The sequence below is a fragment of the Giraffa tippelskirchi genome, chromosome 4 (assembly GCF_054371585.1).
Source record: "Giraffa tippelskirchi isolate mGirTip1 chromosome 4, T2T-mGirTip1v1.2.pri, whole genome shotgun sequence".
NCBI lineage: Eukaryota > Metazoa > Chordata > Mammalia > Artiodactyla > Giraffidae > Giraffa > Giraffa tippelskirchi.
Genome location: NC_137278.1, coordinates 74,420,068 through 74,439,131, shown reverse-complemented (window position 1 = coordinate 74,439,131; position 19,064 = coordinate 74,420,068). Strand labels below are relative to the sequence as shown.

The following is a 19,064-nucleotide window of genomic DNA, read 5'->3' as shown; positions in this document are numbered from 1 at the left end:
ACTATTTACTAGAAATAACAATTTATATAACACCTGCAGTGTTTATGAATGTTCATTTTACTGTATCTTTTTTATTTTCACAGAAATTTATCACTTTATTACAACTTTACTCAATTATTAGGTTGAAATAAATATCCCTTTGTCTAATTTGGGTTTTTCTGATAGAGAAAATTTATATATATTTCATCCATATAAATGGTATGTAAAGACTTCATAAAATTTTGTCAATGTTTTATAGGAACCAATAAATAAATGTATACAAATTACAAGAAAACACCAAATTCTAACAATAAAATATGTATTTATCATATGTACATATACATTTGTGGCCAATAATTTCCCTACTCCATCATTTGGCTTTAAACTATAACACAGCAAATCCACTCTAGGTATATATTCAAGAGAAATGAAAATACACATCTTAAAAAATTTGTACACAGTTTTACTATAAGTTCATACCTCTCTAGATACAAAGCCAATAGACTAGCTTTGGATGGATCCACTAAACAAGGCTATCTCACCTAAGAACTGAATATCTAACAGTAATTTCATGCTGCCTGCTAACCAATACCTGTTTAGAAGTAAAATAAAAATAGAAATTTGTACACAAGTGTTCATAACAGCATTATTCATAAGAGCCCCAAAGCGGATTAACCCAAATTTCCATGACCTGATAAATGGATAAACAAAATGCGGCATATATACATATATACAATGAGGTACTATCACCCATAAAAAGGAATGAAGTTCTGATACATGCTATAGCATGGATGAATCTTGAAAATATTATGTGAAAGGAAAGAAGCCAGTCACAAAAGACCACACAGTGTATAAGTACGTTTGTATGACATATCCAGAATAGACAAGCCAATAGAAACAGAAAATAAATTAGTAGTGGCCTAGGGCTGGGGAAGGAGTGGGTGCAGGAGAGTGACTGTGAATGGTTTCTTTCGGGGTGATGAAAATGTTCAAAAATTACACAGTGGTAACAGTTTCACAACCCTGTGAATATACGAAGTATCTTTGACGTGTACACTTTAAGTGGATGAATTTATGTATGGTATATGATTATATCTCAATAAAGTTGTTTTTAAAATGTATGTGTCACTATACTGTGGTCTGTTAAAGCCCCAACCAAAAAAGTGAACTTGTCTCTTGCTCTAATTTTCAGAAGTGTTTAACACTGCATATTTTTTTGAAGCTATGCTGTTAGCATTCTATAATGCTCAGAGCAATTACACTCTCTTGGGATATTGTTTCACAATTAATATTAAACAACCACTTTTGACCTTGACCTTTGATCTTAAATGCATTTTGCCTTAAATTCTATTTCATCTCATGTTGATGTTGCTGACTTTTCATTTGTGTGGAATATTTTTCTCCAAATTTGAAATATTAAGGTTGCTTTTTTCTTTAGAAGTACCTCTTGCACATATAGGCTTCCCTGGTGGCTCATATGGTAAACAATCTGCCTGTAATGAAGGAGATTGCTTGCAATGTAAGAGACCAGGTTTGATTTCTGGGTTGGGACGATCCCCTGGAGAAGGAAATGGCAACCCACTCCAGTATTCTTGCCTGGGAAATCCCATAGTCTGATGGGCTACAGTCCATAGGGTCGCAAGAGTCAGACACACACATCTTGGTGCTATATTTTATTTGTAAAAGTCTGAGATTCTATTCACAGGGAAATTTAATGCTTTCACTTTTACCTATTAGTACACTTATTTCTGTCATCATATATTTTATTTATTTACTATACTTTCTTATTTTCTTTCCTCTACCTTTCGTTGAACTGTTAGACTTTATTTTTTCACTCTCATGATTTGTATTAAGTGTCCTATTTGTGGTTATTATTCATATATTTCAGATTATGTTTTTCTAAAAAATTAAAGAGTTAATCTATATTTGAGTCTTTTTCCTGAAAAAGAGTCCTAATATTCTACTTCTTCTTTTTCTTCTACTCTCCCATGTTTAGTTGATCTGTTCCTGACTAACATTTAAAGATGAACATTATAGTTAAAAAACTATGACTAAACAATACAAATACACTTTACTGGACATATGTGTATTGTAAAGCTCTCTGCTGTTTCCTTACTTTGATACTGCTTCCTCAAGACATGACCTCCACTTTTTGGACCTCCAATCCCACACCCACCCTCCCACACTAGGCAGGAGTACTAGAATAAATAATTCTTTCAAAGAAGGTCTGTAACAATCAGAGAAGCTGAATCATTACAGATCCAAAACTGTTTTTATTTTCCTCTCACACTGAATTGCTGGTTTGCCTGAATACAGAAATACAGGTTCAACATAAATTTTTTCGCAACTTCAAAACTACTGCATTTCTATCTTTTATTACTTGTTTTTACCAATAATAGGGCTAATATTTACCTGATTTTTTCCTTTGTAGGTAAACTGTGTTTGCTCTCGGGAAGGTCTTAAGTCAGTTCCTCATTATTACTAGCATTCTGAAATTTCACAGGAAGGCATCTGAGTGTAGGTCATTTGTCACTCTTTTATTCAGTATTCAGTAGGCCTTTTCAGAAGACTTGTCTGTCTTCAGTTTGGAGAAATTTCATTCTATTATTTCTGGGATTATAACTCCCCTCCACTCTCGCTTATTTGAAGCTCTATTAGATGAATGTAGAAGCTTTAGATGGAGAAGGAAATGGCAAACCACTCCAGTATTCTTGCCTGGAGAATTCCATGGACAGGGGAGCCTGGCCGGCCATGGTCCCACAGGGTAGCAGAGAGTCAGACATGACTGAAGCAATTAAGCACCGAAGCTTTAGAAGGCACTCTACATTGTAGAGCAAAGGCTAATAGAGTTTTGCCACGAGAACACACTGGTAACAGCAAACACCCTATTCCAACAACACAAGAGAAGACTCTACACGTGGACATCACCAGATGGTCAACACCGAAATCAGATTGATTATATTCTTTGCAGCCAAAGATGGAGAAGCTCTATACAGTCAGCAAAAACAAGACCGGGAGCAGACTGTGGCTCGGATCATGAACTGCTTATTGCCAAATTCAGACTTAAATTGAAGAAAGTAGGGAAAACCACTAGACCATTCAGGTATGACCTAGATCAAATCCCTTATGAGTATACAGTGGAAGTGACAAATAGATTTAAGGGTCTAGACCTGATAGACAGAGTGCCTGATGAACTATGGACAGAGGTTCGTGACATTGTACAGGAGACAGGGATCAAGAAAATCCCCATGGAAAAGAAATGCAAAAAAGCAAAATGGCTGTCTGAGGAGGCCTTACAGATAGCTTGGAAGAGAAGAGAAGCGAAAAGCAAAGGAGAAAAGGAAAGATATTGCCATATGAATGCACAGTACCAAAGAACAGCAAGGAGAGATAAGAAAGCCTTCCTCAGGGATCAGTGCAAAGAAATAGAGGAAAACAACAGATTGGGAAAGACTAGAGATCTCTTCAAGAAAATTAGAGATACCAAAGGAACATTTCATGCAAAGATGGGCTCGATAAAGGACAGAAATGGTATGGACCTAACAGAAGCAGAAGATATTAAGAAGAGGTGGCAAGAATACACAGAAGAACTGTACAAAAAAGATCTTCACGACCCAGATAATCACGATGGTGTGATCACTCACCTAGAGCCAGACATCCTGGAATGTGAAGTCAAGTGGGCCTTAGAAAGCATCACTACGAACAAAGCTAGTGGAGGTGATGGAATTCCAGTTGAGCTATTTCAAATCCTCAAAGGTGATGCTATGAAAGTGCTACACTCGATATGCCAGCAAATCTGGAAAACTCAGCAGTGGCCACAGGACTGGAAGAGGTCAGTCTTCGTTCCAATCCCAAAGAAAGGCAATGCCAAAGAATGCTCAAACTACCGCACAATTGCACTCATCTCACAGGCTAGTAAAGTAATGCTCAAAATTCTCCAAGCCAGGCTTCAGCAATACGTGAACCGTGAACTTTCAGATGTTCAAGCTGGTTTTAGAAAAGGCAGAGGAACCAGAGATCAAATTGCTAATATCCGCTGGATCATCGAAAAAGCAAGAGAGTTCCAGAAAAACATCTATTTCTGCTTTATTGACTATGCCAAACCCTTTGACTGTGTGGATAACAATAAACTGTGGAAAATTCTGAAAGAGATGGGAATACCAGACCATCTGACCTGTCTCTTGAGAAATCTGTATGCAGGTCAGGAAGCAACAGTTAGAACTGGACATGGAACAACAGACTGGTTCCAAATAGGAAAAGGAGTACGTCAAGGCTGTATATTGTCACTCTGCTTATTTAACTTCTATGCAGAGTACATCATGAGAAACGCTGGGCTGGAAGAAACACAAGCTGGAATCAAGATTGCCGGGAGAAACATCAATAACCTCAGATATGCAATGACACCACCCTTATGGCAGAAAGTGAAGAAGAACTAAAGAGCCTCTTGATGAAGGTGAAAGAGGAGAGTGAAAAAGTTGGCTTAAAGCTCAACGTTCAGAAAACTAAGATCATGGCTTCTGGTCCCATCACTTCATGGGAAATAGATGGGGAAACAGTGGAAACAGTGTCAGACTTTATTTTTTTGGGCTCCAAAATCACTGCTGATGGTGATTGCAGCCATGAAATTAAAAGACGCTTACTCCTTGGAAGGAAGGTTATGGCCAACCTAGATAGCATGTTTAAAAGCAGAGACATTACTTTGCCAACAAAAGTCCGTCTAGTCAAGGCTATGGTTTTTCCAGTGGTCATGTATGGATGTGAGAGTTGGACGGTGAAGAAAGCTGAGTGCCGAAGAATTGATGCTTTTGAACTGTCGTGTTGGAGAAGACTCTTGATAGTCCCTTGGACTGCAAGGAGATCCAATCAATCCATCCTAAAAGAGATCAATCCTGGGTGTTCATTGGAAGGTCTGATGTTGAAGCTGAAACTCCAATACTTTGGGCACTTCATGCAAAGGGTTGACTCATTGGAAAAGACCCTAATGCTGGGTAGGATTGGGGGCGGGAGGAGAAGGGGATGACAGAGAATGAGATGGTTGGATGGCATCACCGACTCGATGGACATGGGTTTGGGTAGACTCTGGGAGTTGGTGATGGACAGAGAGGCCTGGCATGCTGCAGTTCATGGGGTCGCAGAGAGTTGGACACGACTGAGCAACTGAACTGTGAACTGTTAAGTACATTGTATGACCTTTTGTTCATGCTTCCTACCTTTTTAAGTTTAAGACTACATCCTAAAGAATCTAACTCAATGTTCCACTTCATTAATTTGCTTCTAGCTGTGTCCACTCTATTTCACCTATGTGTTGCTTTTTCTTTTTTTAAATCTTAACAATTAGATTTTAAAATTCTTAGATCGGTTTAATTTCATTCTATTTCATGTTTGTTTTAGAAATGCAATAACCTTTCCTATGTTACCGTGAATGTTAATCTGACTTATTTCAGTCTGTTGCCTGTTCATTGTTTCTTTGAGTATTGTTTTTTTCTTAAGGTTGGAGCCTCGTTTTTCTATCACAGGTTTTCCTCAAACGTTTAGTGGCTCTTGGCAGCAAGGTCATTTCAGAGACTCTCTGTGTCTGTCTGTGTATAATGGTTCTGTTCACTACCATGAGCCTCAAGTAAAAAATGTGGGATATGACGCCAGGTGTCATGTACATGTCAGGAGTTTGTCTTCCCAGGAAGAAACTCCTTGAGCTTCCTGACAAAGGCTACCTGAGGGATCACCAAGCCTCTCTGGCCTCTGTATTATACTCAGTGCTTTAACTGGGATTCACAGAAAAGTGAGGGAGAGGGGTCACCACAGGCCTAGCCATTCTATATGTACCTCCTTACCTAATCCTGAAGACCTCCTCCCCACTCCTTAAATATGACTGGTTAGCGAACACTACTGGTCTACCCACTCCAGTACTCTTGCCTGGAAAATCCTATGGATGGAGGAGCCTGGTAGGCTACAGTCCATGTTGTCGCAAAGAGTCGGACACGACTGAGCGACTTCACTTCACTGGTCTATATATTTTGGGGGTGTGGCTCCACCATGCTTTATTTTTCTGTGGATGTGACTCATCAGGCTTAATATCTTTCAAGAATTCTTATAATTTCTACTCACTGGTGGGACCCTTTCTTGTTTTCCCAGACTATTATCAGTTGATTAACATAAGTGAGTATTTATATAGGTACATACATATATGTACACTTTTTCTGTCCTCTTATGGAATTTGGAGTTGTGGATATGCCAGCGGTGGTGGTAATGTAGTTAAAGAATAGCGTGAGCTCAGCCTACTATCTTGATCACTTTCTCAGTGTCATTGTTTGTTCAAGGGTATGTACTCTAGTGTTAACATGGCTATATCTCTAAATCTCAGACTCGTATATCCAACTCTGAGCTGGTATCTTTTCTTGTATTTCTTATAGGCACCTCAAATTTAACATGTCCAAAACTGGATTACTCATCTTATCCTCACCAAATCTGCTCAGGCATCCTCATGACCCTTGCAGCAAATTCTTCACAACTCATTTTTACTCACATCACCAAGTAGTCCCTACAAAATACATTTTATTTCTTTCCACTTCTACTGAGTGCCATTAACTTTGTCCCAGCCACCATTACCTTTCACCTAGAATAGTCAGTCAACATTCAAAAATACAAATCAAATCATGTCATTTCTCTGCTTAAAACTCTTCTATTACTTCTCATTGCTGTTGGAATGAATTCCAAAGTTTTCCCACATTAAACACTACTCTGAATCCAAATCTGGAGAAAAGGTCCCTGCTAAAGACCTGATGCCAACAGGTTATTAGCCTCCTGGGTTATATAAGTTTGACTTTCCCTTTCCTTTGTTCCACCATCTTGTTGAGGTATTCCATAACTTCACCCTGAATTAATATAACTTCTCTGAACTATGATGCCTGTATCATAAAACTGCTATAATAGGTATACTCTTTAGATACTAGGCATTTTATCTATCTGTAACTAGATCAGTCCCTTTAGGAACCATCCTTGTTGAATGAACAAGTCCAGTTAAAGCTTTGGATGCCTCTTGGTTTAACTTACTATAAAATGGGAAAACTCCAGTTAAGTCCCATATATGACAGGTTAGTCCAGGCTTTGATAGTGTGAGCCTGGGTAAAAATCCTAACTACCCTTGGACACGGCTTCTTTTCCTGTCAAATGAGGAGGGTAGGGTTGGATTATCTCAAAGGTCTCTTCCATTACTAGTCGTCACAGATCCTATGACGTAATATAGTATTTCCTTAGAGAAAGTACAGTACCTATCCCTCAAATTTCATGAAAATTATACAGAGGGTAATATTCTCCTTCAGGCTTAAGTAGAACTTTCATCAGAGAGAAAATAATTCAACTTGAGGTTTCTGGAGGCCACTTAAACCAATATGGATTCATTTCACCCAGATTTAGTGTTGCCCTCAATTGCCTAAGGAAACAACCTCAAGAACTGAAAATACAATAGCAACAACAATAAGCACTATTACTACTATTATTGCTACTATTACACAGTAACAAAAATGAAAGCTTTCAGCTCATACTGGGAAATGACCAAAACAACCTACAACAATCTAATAGGAATGAAAAACAGGAAAAAACAAAACAAAACAATAAGTACCAAAGGTATCTTCCGGAAAGATCAATAAAGATCAATAGTTCATATGGGTTCACCAGGAGAGCCAACATACTCTGCTTTATCCACATCCCCTCCACTTTTATAAAAACATTAAAAGGAGAGGCTCTTCAGACTTGCATCTAACATTTTAATAGTGTCTAAACTGATTATAGCTAATTCTAAGTCTTGATCAAAATCATAAACACCAGAATAAAAAACTCACTCCTTCCTGAGTAATTTATAACACCTAACTATCGTTCTACAAACTGTACAACCGTTGAAAATGGGAACTTATTCCCACTGACAATTACTATACCAAGGTTTGAGTACTGCTCTCTTTATTGACGGATTTCATAAATTAAATGATCCACATTGCTTTACCTGATACATTCCAACTCCGATGTGCTTTGGCTCGATTTTCACTAGCTCAGCTAATGGATCTTGTACACGCCTTGCTATGGAAACTGAAAAACAGAATCAGAAAACAAGTATGGCTTAATGTGAAAAGCAGTATCCAGATAATTACTATTTTAGTTTCTTATAATACAAGCAGTTATCCCTCTTTATTCTTCCCCACAAAAGACCAACAGTTTAAACAATTTTCAAAGTCCCCCCCCATACAAAAAGTGAATGCAAAACTTCAGGATTGATTATGTCACCAGAACTCCTAGGCATTCCTAAGCTCAAATGCATTTAAAGGGTTATATATTTGGAAAAACAAGTAAAACAGTTGCTGTATTTACACAATTACCTGTTCATTTGTTAAATACAGTATGCAAGGACACTTCACAATTTAAAGAACAAGTAGATATTTGTTTTACTTTTAAATAACCCTGCAATACTATAAACATGATACACATCTTTGCATTAAATATGCTTATCAAGACTACATCTTGATAATGATGACTAAATGATAGAATCATATCTTACTGCAATCAGAGATCAAGTTAGCTGGCTAGTGAATATACTTGTATTGCCTTGAATATGACTGCAAGATTAGTCTGGGAAGTGATCTGCATGCTAACTGTTTGCTCCTAACACATGCACAGTCCTAATTACATCCCTTTCTTGACTATCATATTGCATTTTTAAGAGACTTGAGAGTTAACTTCAAATATTGCTTTACTTGTGTCATGATTTTTATTTAGTCATTATTTATTATCACCTTTTTTTAAACAAAATCTCACAACTAATTTAGCTTATAAGACAAATATAGTTGGAAAAAGAAGTTTAATATGAATCTTCAGTTCAGTTCAGTTGCTCAGTCATGTCTGACTCTTTGCAACTGCATGGACTACAGCACGCCAGGTTTCCCTGTCCATCACCAACTCCTGGAGCTTGCTAAAACTCATGTCCATCAAGTTGGTGATGCCATCCAACCATCTCATCCTCTGTTGTCTCCTTCTCCTCCTGCCTTCAATCTTTCCCAGCATCAGGGTCTTTTCAAATGAGTCAGCTCTTCGCATCAGGTGGCCAAAGTACTGAATTTCAGCTTCAGCATCAGTCCTTCCAATGAATATTCAAGACTGATTTCTTTTAAGATGGACTGGTTTGATCTCTTTGCAGTTCAAGGGACTCTCAAGAGTCTTCTCCAACACCACGGTTCAAAAGCATCAATTCTTCATCAATATGAATCTTAAGGATAATTAAGGCAACTCTTTTTTTTCCCCCAAGTAGCACAGATGCTTTGAGTGTTTACATATGAAGAGCATTCATTTTCTAAACACATGAAAGTTAGTCAATGTCACCTACTCATATAGAAGGTTGGATGAAATATAAATTCATTAAGTGAAAATATTAAGGTCATTAAAGGAAATTCCATGGCTGTTTTTGTGTTAAACTGTTCAAGGACTGGTAAAAGAAGCCACCTCTTATAAGTGACTATCAGATTCTCCTGATGTGTGTCAACTCTCATCAGAGATAAGATCCACTGTAAACATCAAGTTCACTGCACAGACATTCAAGTCTTTTCACATCTTTTACTAGTATTGCTAACAGATAGTGACAATGGCAACTTGCAAAGCAAGCTTAGAGAGCAATAAGCTGGTATCTTATAATCTGCCTATTTCTCCCACAGCTGCTGCTGCTGCTAAGTCGCTTCAGTCGTGTCCAACTCTGTGTGACCCCATAAGTGGTAGCCTACCAGGCTCCGCCATCCCTGGGATTCTCCAGGCAAGAACACTGGAGTGGGTTGCCATTTCCTTCTCCAATGCATGCAAGTGAAAAGTGAAAGTGAAGTCGCTCAGTCGTATCCGACTCTTCGCAATCCCATGGACTGCAGCCTACCAGGCTCCTTCGTCCATGGGATTTTCCAGGCAAGAGTACTGCAGTGGGTTGCCATTGCCTTCTCCGTCTCCCACAAGAGATGGGAATTCCAAAGCCTTCATATACACCTTTCTTATCAAATTTCACATAAAGTTAATTAGTGCAAGCATGGAAGTATAAGTGGTTTCTTCTAATAACCACATTTATAGTTACACATCAAAACATATGCCACTAGAGACATACCTGGTATCCTCTAAAAACAAAAAAGTCAGCCCTCCATATCTGTACGTTTCACATTAATAGATTTTGCTATGGATCAAAAATGTTTGAAAAAAAATTTCAGAAAGTTCCAAAAAGTAAAACTTGAATTTTCCACATTCAGCAATATCTACTTTGGACTTACAATTGTTCACATAACATTTACATTGTATTAGGTATTACAAGTAATCTAGAGGTGTTTTAAAGTATACTGGAGAATGTGCATAGGTTATATGTAAATATTACACTCTTTTATATAAAGGACAAGAGCATCCTTGTGTTTTGGTACCTGAGAGGGCTTCCTGAAACCAATCTCCTAAGGCTACCAAGGGATAATTGTATTATTTCTTTATTCTAGCCTTTATATATATAATACAATAAGAATGATTTTCAAACATATACGTACATTGCCAAAATACTTTCAGATTAAAGAAACAACAATTAACTCACAACAGTAAAGCAAGTTAAGGTAACAGGCATCAGAAAATATGCTGCATAGGAAGGCAATATTAGAAATTCAATAAAAGTATATCAATAATACATAAACCTCTCAAATCTATACCTTCAGGAAAACCCACATTATGAAAACCTAAAACTCAGAAAGTGGTTACAGCATTTTGTATAATTGGTGTGAGTAGATCCCATATTTTAACATTTCTGAGATAAATAAAAGGATTTTCAACTATTTTCTACTGGATTCCCTTCTAACAGTTCACTGCCAGTGTATCATTTCTTCATCCAAATATTGCTAAATATTAGCAACGATGGATTGAAAATGATGGTTTCTTGATGACATTAATTCTACAATAAGTCCCAAGGGCTTCTGGAATTACAGTGTACCCAATAAACAACCCTAGACAAAGATCTAATATTTCTAGGACTGGCATTTCACTTTCAGATGCTGTTCATTCTATAAAGTATAAAAACCAAATATGGAAGAGACAGAGGCAGGAGGAGAAAGACAGATGAATACTGTTTAAAGTAGAATTTGACAAGTAGTATGCTCAAGCTTTGAAGAGAAGACGGAACTGTTTTTCTGCTGGCAGGATAACCAAGAGAAACGTTATGCAACAAACAGTAATAATGATCAGGCTAACAACAGATTTCTGAAAGTAAGAGACAGATAAGTAGTTCAGGCAAAAGGAGTCTAGTAGATTGCTGATTAAGAAAATGAAGACAGAGTAAGAGTCATGGCCCCAAACTTGCGGCACACTCACATCCTGAGTTAGAAAGGAAAAGGAGGAAATGGTGACAGAGGCAGAGGAGGAATGGTGTGGAAAGTACAGTAAAAGGAGCAAAAAGACTTCTGGAACATGTTGAACACAGAGTCACCCTATGTCCCCGAGTTTTTACTTCTAGGTACATACTCAAAAGAAATGAAAATGTCTGTCCAAATAAAATCTTGTACATGGATGTTCACAGCAGCATTACTCATAGTAGTTGAAAAGGTGAAAACAACCCAAATATTCAACAACTGATAAATGGATGAAAAAAACATGGTATACACCAGTATGGTGGTAAATTATTTGGCAATAAAAAGGAACGGGGTACTGATAACACGCTACAGCATGGGTAAACTTTGAAAACACTATACTAAGCGAAAGAAGCCAGTGGGCCACAAAAGACCTCACGTTGTAATGACTCCATTTCTATGACATATCCATAACAGACAAATCTATACAGACAGAAAGAAGGTTAGTGTTTTCCAGAGACTGGGAAAAAGAGAGGAGGGGGGACAAATTGCTAATTGGTATCAGGTTTCTATTTGGGGCAATGAAAATGCTCTAAAATCAGATACTGGCAATAGTTACACAACTGACTATACTAAAAAATGATGACATACACTTTAAAAGGGTGAATTGTGTGCTATGTATGGAGAAGGAAATGGCAACCCACTCCAGTGTTCTTGCCTGGAGAATCCCAGGGACGGGGGAGCCTGGTGGGCTGCTGTCTATGGGGTCGCACAGAGTTGGACACGACTGAAGTGATTTAGCAGCAGCAGCAGTGTGCTATGTAAACTATAATAGCAAACGAAGCAACAGACAAACAATTAATCTCAAAAATATACAAGCAACTCCTGCAGCTCAATTCAGAAAAATAAATGACCCAATCAAAAAATGGGCCAAAGAACTAAACAGACATTTCTCCAAAGAAGACATACAGATGGCTAACAAACACATGAAAAGATGCTCAACATCACTCATTATTAGAGAAATGCAAATCAAAACCACAATGAGGTACCATTTCACACCAGTCAGAATGGCTGCTATCCAAAAGTCTACAAGCAATAAATGCTGGAGAGGGTGTGGAGAAAAGGGAACCCTCTTACACTGTTGGTGGGAATGCAAACTAGTACAGCCTCTATGGAGAACAGTGTGGAGATTCCTTAAAAAACTCGGAATAGAACTGCCATATGACCCAGCAATCCCACTGCTGGGCATACACACCGAGGAAACCAGAATTGAAAGAGACATGTGTACCCCAATGTTCATCACAGCACTGTTTACAATAGCCAGGATATGGAAGCAACCTAGATGTCCATCAGCAGACGAATGGATAAGGAAGCTGTGGTACATATACACAATGGAATATTACTCAGCCATTAAAAAGAATACATTTGAATTGGTTCTATTGAGATGGATGAAACTGGAGCCCATTATACAGAGTGAAGTAAGCCAGAAAGAAAAACACCAATACAGTATACTAATGCATATATATGGAATTTGAAAGATGGTAACGATAACCCTATATGCGAGACAGAATAAGAGACACAGATGCATAGAACAGTCTTATGGACTCTGAGGGAGAAGGTGAGGGTGGGACGTTCTGAGAGAATAGCATTGAAACATGTATATTATCATATGTGAAACAGAACACCATTCCAGGTTCGATGCATGAGACAAATGCTCAGGGCTGGGGCAATGGGATGACCCAGAGGGATGAGATGGGGAGGGAGGTAGGAGGGGGGTTCAGGATGGGGAACACATGTAAACCCATGGCTGATTCATGTCAATGTATGGCAAAAACCACTACAATATTGTAAAGTAATTGGCCCCCAACTAAAATAAATAAATTTATAAAAAAAAAAACCCCTGTATCTCAATGAAGTTGTTACGTATTTTTTAAATACAGAATGTCCAAATGTATGGCAAATATTACCTACTTTTTCCCCACATATGATGCCAGCACTTCTCTGTATCATTGTTACTATTCACCACTGTTCAGCAAATTCTAGTTAACGCAATTGGAAAAGAAAAGAAAGAAGACACAATTACTGAAAAGACAGAAATTAGATTACTTGCAGATGATGATTGTCTTCTTAGAAAGCCCAACTAAATCAACTGAAAAAAATATCAGAACTAATAAGATTCAATCAGTTGGCTGGTTTCAAGACACTCACACAAAAACTGATACTCCATCATATGTCATCAACAACCAATAAGAAAATATCATGAAGGAGAATCCATCCACTGTCTCTGTGTGTAGGTATGTGTGAACTGCATGTAAGAAAAATAAAATGTGCATAACCTGTGTAAGGGAGCCCAGACTGAGTGAAGATTACCATCCTAAAAGGTAAGCAACCAGAGCTACAGCCATGTGCAGTACCACTGAAAGCAGCATTCTCCCCTCCTTTATAAGGTGTCTTATATACAAAGGATAAAAGGAATTATATTGGTTTTGGTCTTTAGTTCCATGAAACATCTAAAATCTTAAAGCTTCCAGAGCAAATAAATGTATTGCTTAAAAGACTGTACTAAGCTGTGCTCTTTAAAATTTTCTTTATTCTGTTACCTGAGACTATAAAGTGGAAATTTTTCAAGTCCAAAACTCACTTCATTTTTGTACTTCTCCTTGTCATCAGACAGCAACAGAAGAAGACAGGTTAATCCCCATGCTGTCTTATTTCATTCAAGAACTGCAAATTAGAATTTTTTCACTAAAAAAGCTGATTAAAATGTAATTGCAATGCTCTTAATGCACATCTTGATCCTCTAATCAGTAATTACATTTTTCAATAAGGAGCTGACAAATCTGTTGACCTAATACAAGTAATCTGTATCTTGATTGCAGCACTTGTGGTGACCTGACTAGTATAAGCTTTTAAAAATTCATAGATGGTATACCTAAAAAGGGTGAAAGTATTTTATGTAAATATACCCTTAAATGAGTGAGGTATCTTTTCTCTAAGGATATCAAGCTTTTTCTTTATTTTTCTTCTTTCTACATAGTCTCCATTTCTTCCATGTAGTGCATATACCCCACCCTCTACCTCATATTTTGGCATCTGTCTTTAACAGCATAAATTTTCCTTACATGTTAAGTGAACGACGACTTTCCACCAGAGGCAGGGTACTAAAAATCTGACTATAAGTGCTTTGCTCAAAGGTGAGGTTTGTCAGTTGTAGGCTTCACTACAAGGTAATTTGGCCATTTCTCTGTGAAATCTCTGATCTCAGCTTCTATATGTATTTCTCTTGTGTTGGTTAGAATCCCCTAATTTCCTGCATGGAGGATTTAGTTCTCTCTAAGGTATCTTAAAGCTCAACATTCAGAAAACTAAGATCATGGCATCCGGTCCCATCACTTCATGGCAAATAGATTGGGAAACTGTGGAAACAGTGGCTGATTTTATTTTGGGGGGCTCCAAAATCACTGCAGATGGTGATTGCAGCCATGAAATTAAAAGACACTTACTCCTTGGAAGGAAAGTTATGACCAACCTAGACAGCAGATTAAAAAGCAGAGACATTACTTTTCCAACAAATGTCCATCTAGTCAGGGCTATGGTTTTTCCAGTGGTCGTGTATGGATATGAGAGTTGGACTGTAAAGAAAGCTGAGCGCCAAAGAATCGATGCTTTTGAACTGTGGTGTTGGAGAAGACTCTTGAGAGTCCCTTGGACTGCAAGGAGATCCAATCAATCCATCCTAAAGGAGATCAGTCCTGGGTGTTCATTGGAAGGATTGATGTTGAAGCTGAAACTCCAATACTTTGGCCACCTCATGCAAAGAACTGGCTCATTGGAAAAGACCCTGATGCTGAGAAAGGTTGAAGGCATGAGGAGAAGGGGACGACAGAGGATGAGATGGTTGGATGGCATCACCGACTCAACAGATATGAGTTTGGGTAAACTCTGGGAGCTGGTGATGGACAAGGAGGCCTGGTGTGCTGCAGTCCATGGGGTTGAAAGAGTCGGACATGACTGAGCGACTGGACTGAACTGAACTGTAGGTATCTACAACATCAAGTTAATAATTATTTAATCCTTTTTTTTTTTAAGTAGGTATTCCCATTCTTGTGTATAACCCATGTCTTATGGCGCAGAAACCTTCTATTTAACCCTCTCGAGAGAACAATTTTCCAGTCTTCTGCAAAAGTGGAAGGAGAGTTACTGAGCTTTGTGGACTAGGTCTAATTCATTTTTTTCTTTTTTTACTGATGTGAAATTCACATAACATAAAGTTAACCATTTTAAGGTGTAACTTTCAGTGGTATTTAGTACACTTACAATATTGTGCAAACCATCACCTCTACAAGTTCCAAAATATTTTCATCACCCCTACAGGAAACCCCGAACACATTAAGCAGTCTCCCTCTTCACTGTCCCCTCTTCCCAGTCCCTGGCAACCACCATCCAGCTCTCTGTGTCTGCAGATTTGCCTATTCTGGACATTTCATATATATATATATATATATATATATATATATAAAATCATACAATATATGACCATTTGTGCTCAGATTCTTTTGCTTAGCATGTTTTCAAGGCTCATCTATGTCATAGCATGGATTGTTACCTCATTCCTTATGACTGGAAATATTACTTCATCATATGGACAGACCACATTTTATCTATTCACCTGCTGATGGAGATTCAGCTACTGGATCAATGCCAGTTTTTGGCTATTGTAAATAGTGCTGCTATGAGCATTTGTGTACAAGTATTTGCTGAGTACCTGTTTTCAATTTTTTTGAGTATATACCTGGAAATGGGATTGCTGGGTTATATGGTATTCTATGTTTAACTTGATCTCATTGTTTTTTAAAGCGACTTAATCCATCTTCTTATTTTAGACCCATTCTCAGCCCTCCCAAGATACTTCTAACAGTGCTTGGTGTATTCACTAAGTCCTCAGGGTTTCTGTGATCTATTTCAGGTTAGTTCTGTTTTCAACAATGCTGTCTCAGTATTCCAATTTCTCAAGCTGGCTAGATCTCAACTGATTTCCAGCTTCAAAACTATTGTTGCTATTTTCTCTTCCCCATTCTCCTTGTCCTAGTAGTTTATGTCTTCATTCTATCAAGTTACTGTCATTTTAATGAGATTTCAGAAGAGAGTGAAGGATATTTAAACTTCATTTTAAATCAGAAATCCAAAATAAACATTTTAATACCAACTATCTACCATTCTACTCATCCAATTTAAATCCTGTCCGTATAATGAATTTATTATGAGGGGAATGTAAGCATATATAAGGATAACTTCTGTTTTCAATAAGCTGATAAACTGGTCAAAAAGATATAGTAAGATAAAGGTCATTTTCTTATATATGTTTAACACTTGTAAGAATGTTGAGGTTCTCTTATATTTGATACAGTAAATTTATGGAGGGCTGAAAGGTAAAACCCACACCTGTAGGTAGGTCTCAAATGAAGTGTAAAGTCATCCCAAGCATCAATCACTAGGAAAGAGAAAGACTCCCAGTCAGAAAACAGGACTTGAAAAGGAAGTGGGGTCCTAGCAAGTCAAGAGTGGAGACTCTCAGTTTCAACATTTGATTCCAAGACCAGACACCATGAAGACTCAAAATGTCTAGGTAGGTGTTTTGAGTTGATATGGATCAAACATAGTCGTTGCCAACGTGGAAACAAGCTAAAACAAAGAAAGAAGGCACATTTGCAGTGAATCAAACTGAAGACACAGCTAGGTTTTGAAATCAGAGTAATTAGAACTATATACCAATTCCTTTTTTTATTATTTCCTATTTTCATAGAGTCTTGTTAGAGCATTATACTTTTGTTCCCTTATAATACTGTGGCAGTTATGTATCCACACAGGCCAGTAGTGGAAAAGGAAACAGCAGCAAAGGGGAAGCTTGAGGGACTGCCACCGCCTATATAACATTTTTATCAAATGCCCTGTTAGATGACTATCTTTCAGTGTCAACTTGGGAGGGAGGCTCTGAATTTTATTTTTTGTAAAGTATTACTTTATTTTAGAAGTTAATACACAATTATTATGTACACACTTACTTGGCTATGCAGCCTCTTTAAGCCTTGGTTTCCTCATCTGTAAAGGGGGAGTAATAAATGACTCAGGGCAATTGTGAGGATTAAATAAAATAATCCTGGTAATGTATTTACCACAATGTTTCCAATATATTAAGTGCTTAGAAAAGATTAGTGTTAGTAGCTCCCACTATGATTACCTAAGCTATTCCTCCTCTTAATATTTTATTACTATTTATATAAGGCAAGTATCAAAAGAGAACATGGCAAGGAGGCAGAGACCTCATTGAGTTGGTTTGACAGGAAAAGTTTCACTGAAGAAGCAAGAATTTGAGCTGGGATCTGAGTTTGAAGAGATGATCATTGTAGACAGGTGACTGGCATAGAATGAACAACTGAAGGGAAACTACAAATTCTTTTGGATTACGAAAGAAGTTTTTAACTTTAGATTAATGCAAAATTTTTCAAATTTTCAAATATATACCTATCTCCAGGTATACATTTCAAGAATAGTCAATGAAATTTGATGAGAATCTTTAAGAGGAAAAAATTAAACAAGAAGTCTATTTCCCCTAATTTGGCATTTCCTAGAACTGGGGAGTTAAGATACACAAACTACTAAATATAAAATAAACAACAAAGATATATTGTACAGCAATGGGAATTATAGCCATTATCTTGTAAGAACTTTTAATGGAGTATAATCTGTAAAAATACTGAATCACAATGCTGTACACCGAACAATACTATAAATAAATGATACTTCGATTAAAAAATAATAAATCAGTAAACACACATACACAAGTCCTCTCTAACAAAGCAGTCTAAATATGCACCTATTACACAGAAAAATGCTCTGACCAGATCTGTATTTTGCTTGTGATTCCAGTTACTTTAATTAGATGTCTCAAAATATCTTAATTTCTTCATACACAAGATTTAAACTATTTCACAACACAGAAATTAGAGCAATTTTATACAACTAAAATCAAATCAGGCTGACTGAAGCAATACACTAATGGCAATTCGTATTAGCAAGACAAGAGAAACTGGTCATTCAGCAAATATTTTGCAACAGACTGAAAGTCTGTGCCTGTTTATGCATTTGCACTTAAAATATTTTTATGTTAACATATTACTTTTCTCCAACAAAAAGCTGTATTAGTAATATTTCATAATAATAATGAGAGCTGAGAGGGTTTTATTGTACTATTAACTCTCCAGCATTTAATTTTACTAATAATGTTTCAGGCTAACTTTTCACCATACTCTATAAAATACTGTGCAGTGTTCCTTAAAAGCAGTTTTCTTCTGCCTCTTTTCCATAATTCCCAGTATAATTCCAATCAAACACTTTCTTTCTAACATGCCTGTAATACAGCTTCTGAAATTTCTTAGATATTTAAATATTTTGCTTGCTACAAATTTAAGTCCAAAATACTAAAATCACACGCTTTTGTGATGGTCCATAGTTTCTTACCTGCACTTCTCAAATTAGGGTCCAGTCCTGGCATCTCTTTATTAGCTTCAGGGCTGACACTGTAGACTGATGCTCCTGCTTCACTGACGATACTGAGAAGAAAGAAAAGGGGAATATCATTTGCCAAACTTTCTGCCTGCCCAAAGAAAACAAATGAACGAGAGTAGGTATTATAAGAGAACTGAAGGGCAAAGCACTCTCTTTATATTTCAATGATATCTATACTATTTGATTATT

At 37.2% G+C, this 19,064-nt stretch overlaps 1 protein-coding gene across 10 annotated transcripts in view; it reads right to left on the bottom strand.

The window, feature by feature from the left end:
- The window catches only part of SRBD1 (S1 RNA binding domain 1), a 242,199-nt gene that overhangs the window by 83,862 nt on the left and 139,273 nt on the right, over positions 1-19,064 (bottom strand). For all 10 annotated transcript variants that reach the window (XR_014082526.1, XM_081592045.1, XM_081592042.1 and 7 more), the window contains 2 exons: positions 18,828-18,919; positions 7,976-8,058 (listed from right to left, as the gene is read on the bottom strand). Coding sequence is in view for 9 of the 10 variants with exons in the window: in XM_081592045.1 (XP_081448171.1) it covers positions 7,976-8,058; positions 18,828-18,919 (175 nt within the window). In the remaining variant the exon portion in view is untranslated. The remainder of the gene's footprint in view (positions 1-7,975; positions 8,059-18,827; positions 18,920-19,064) is intronic.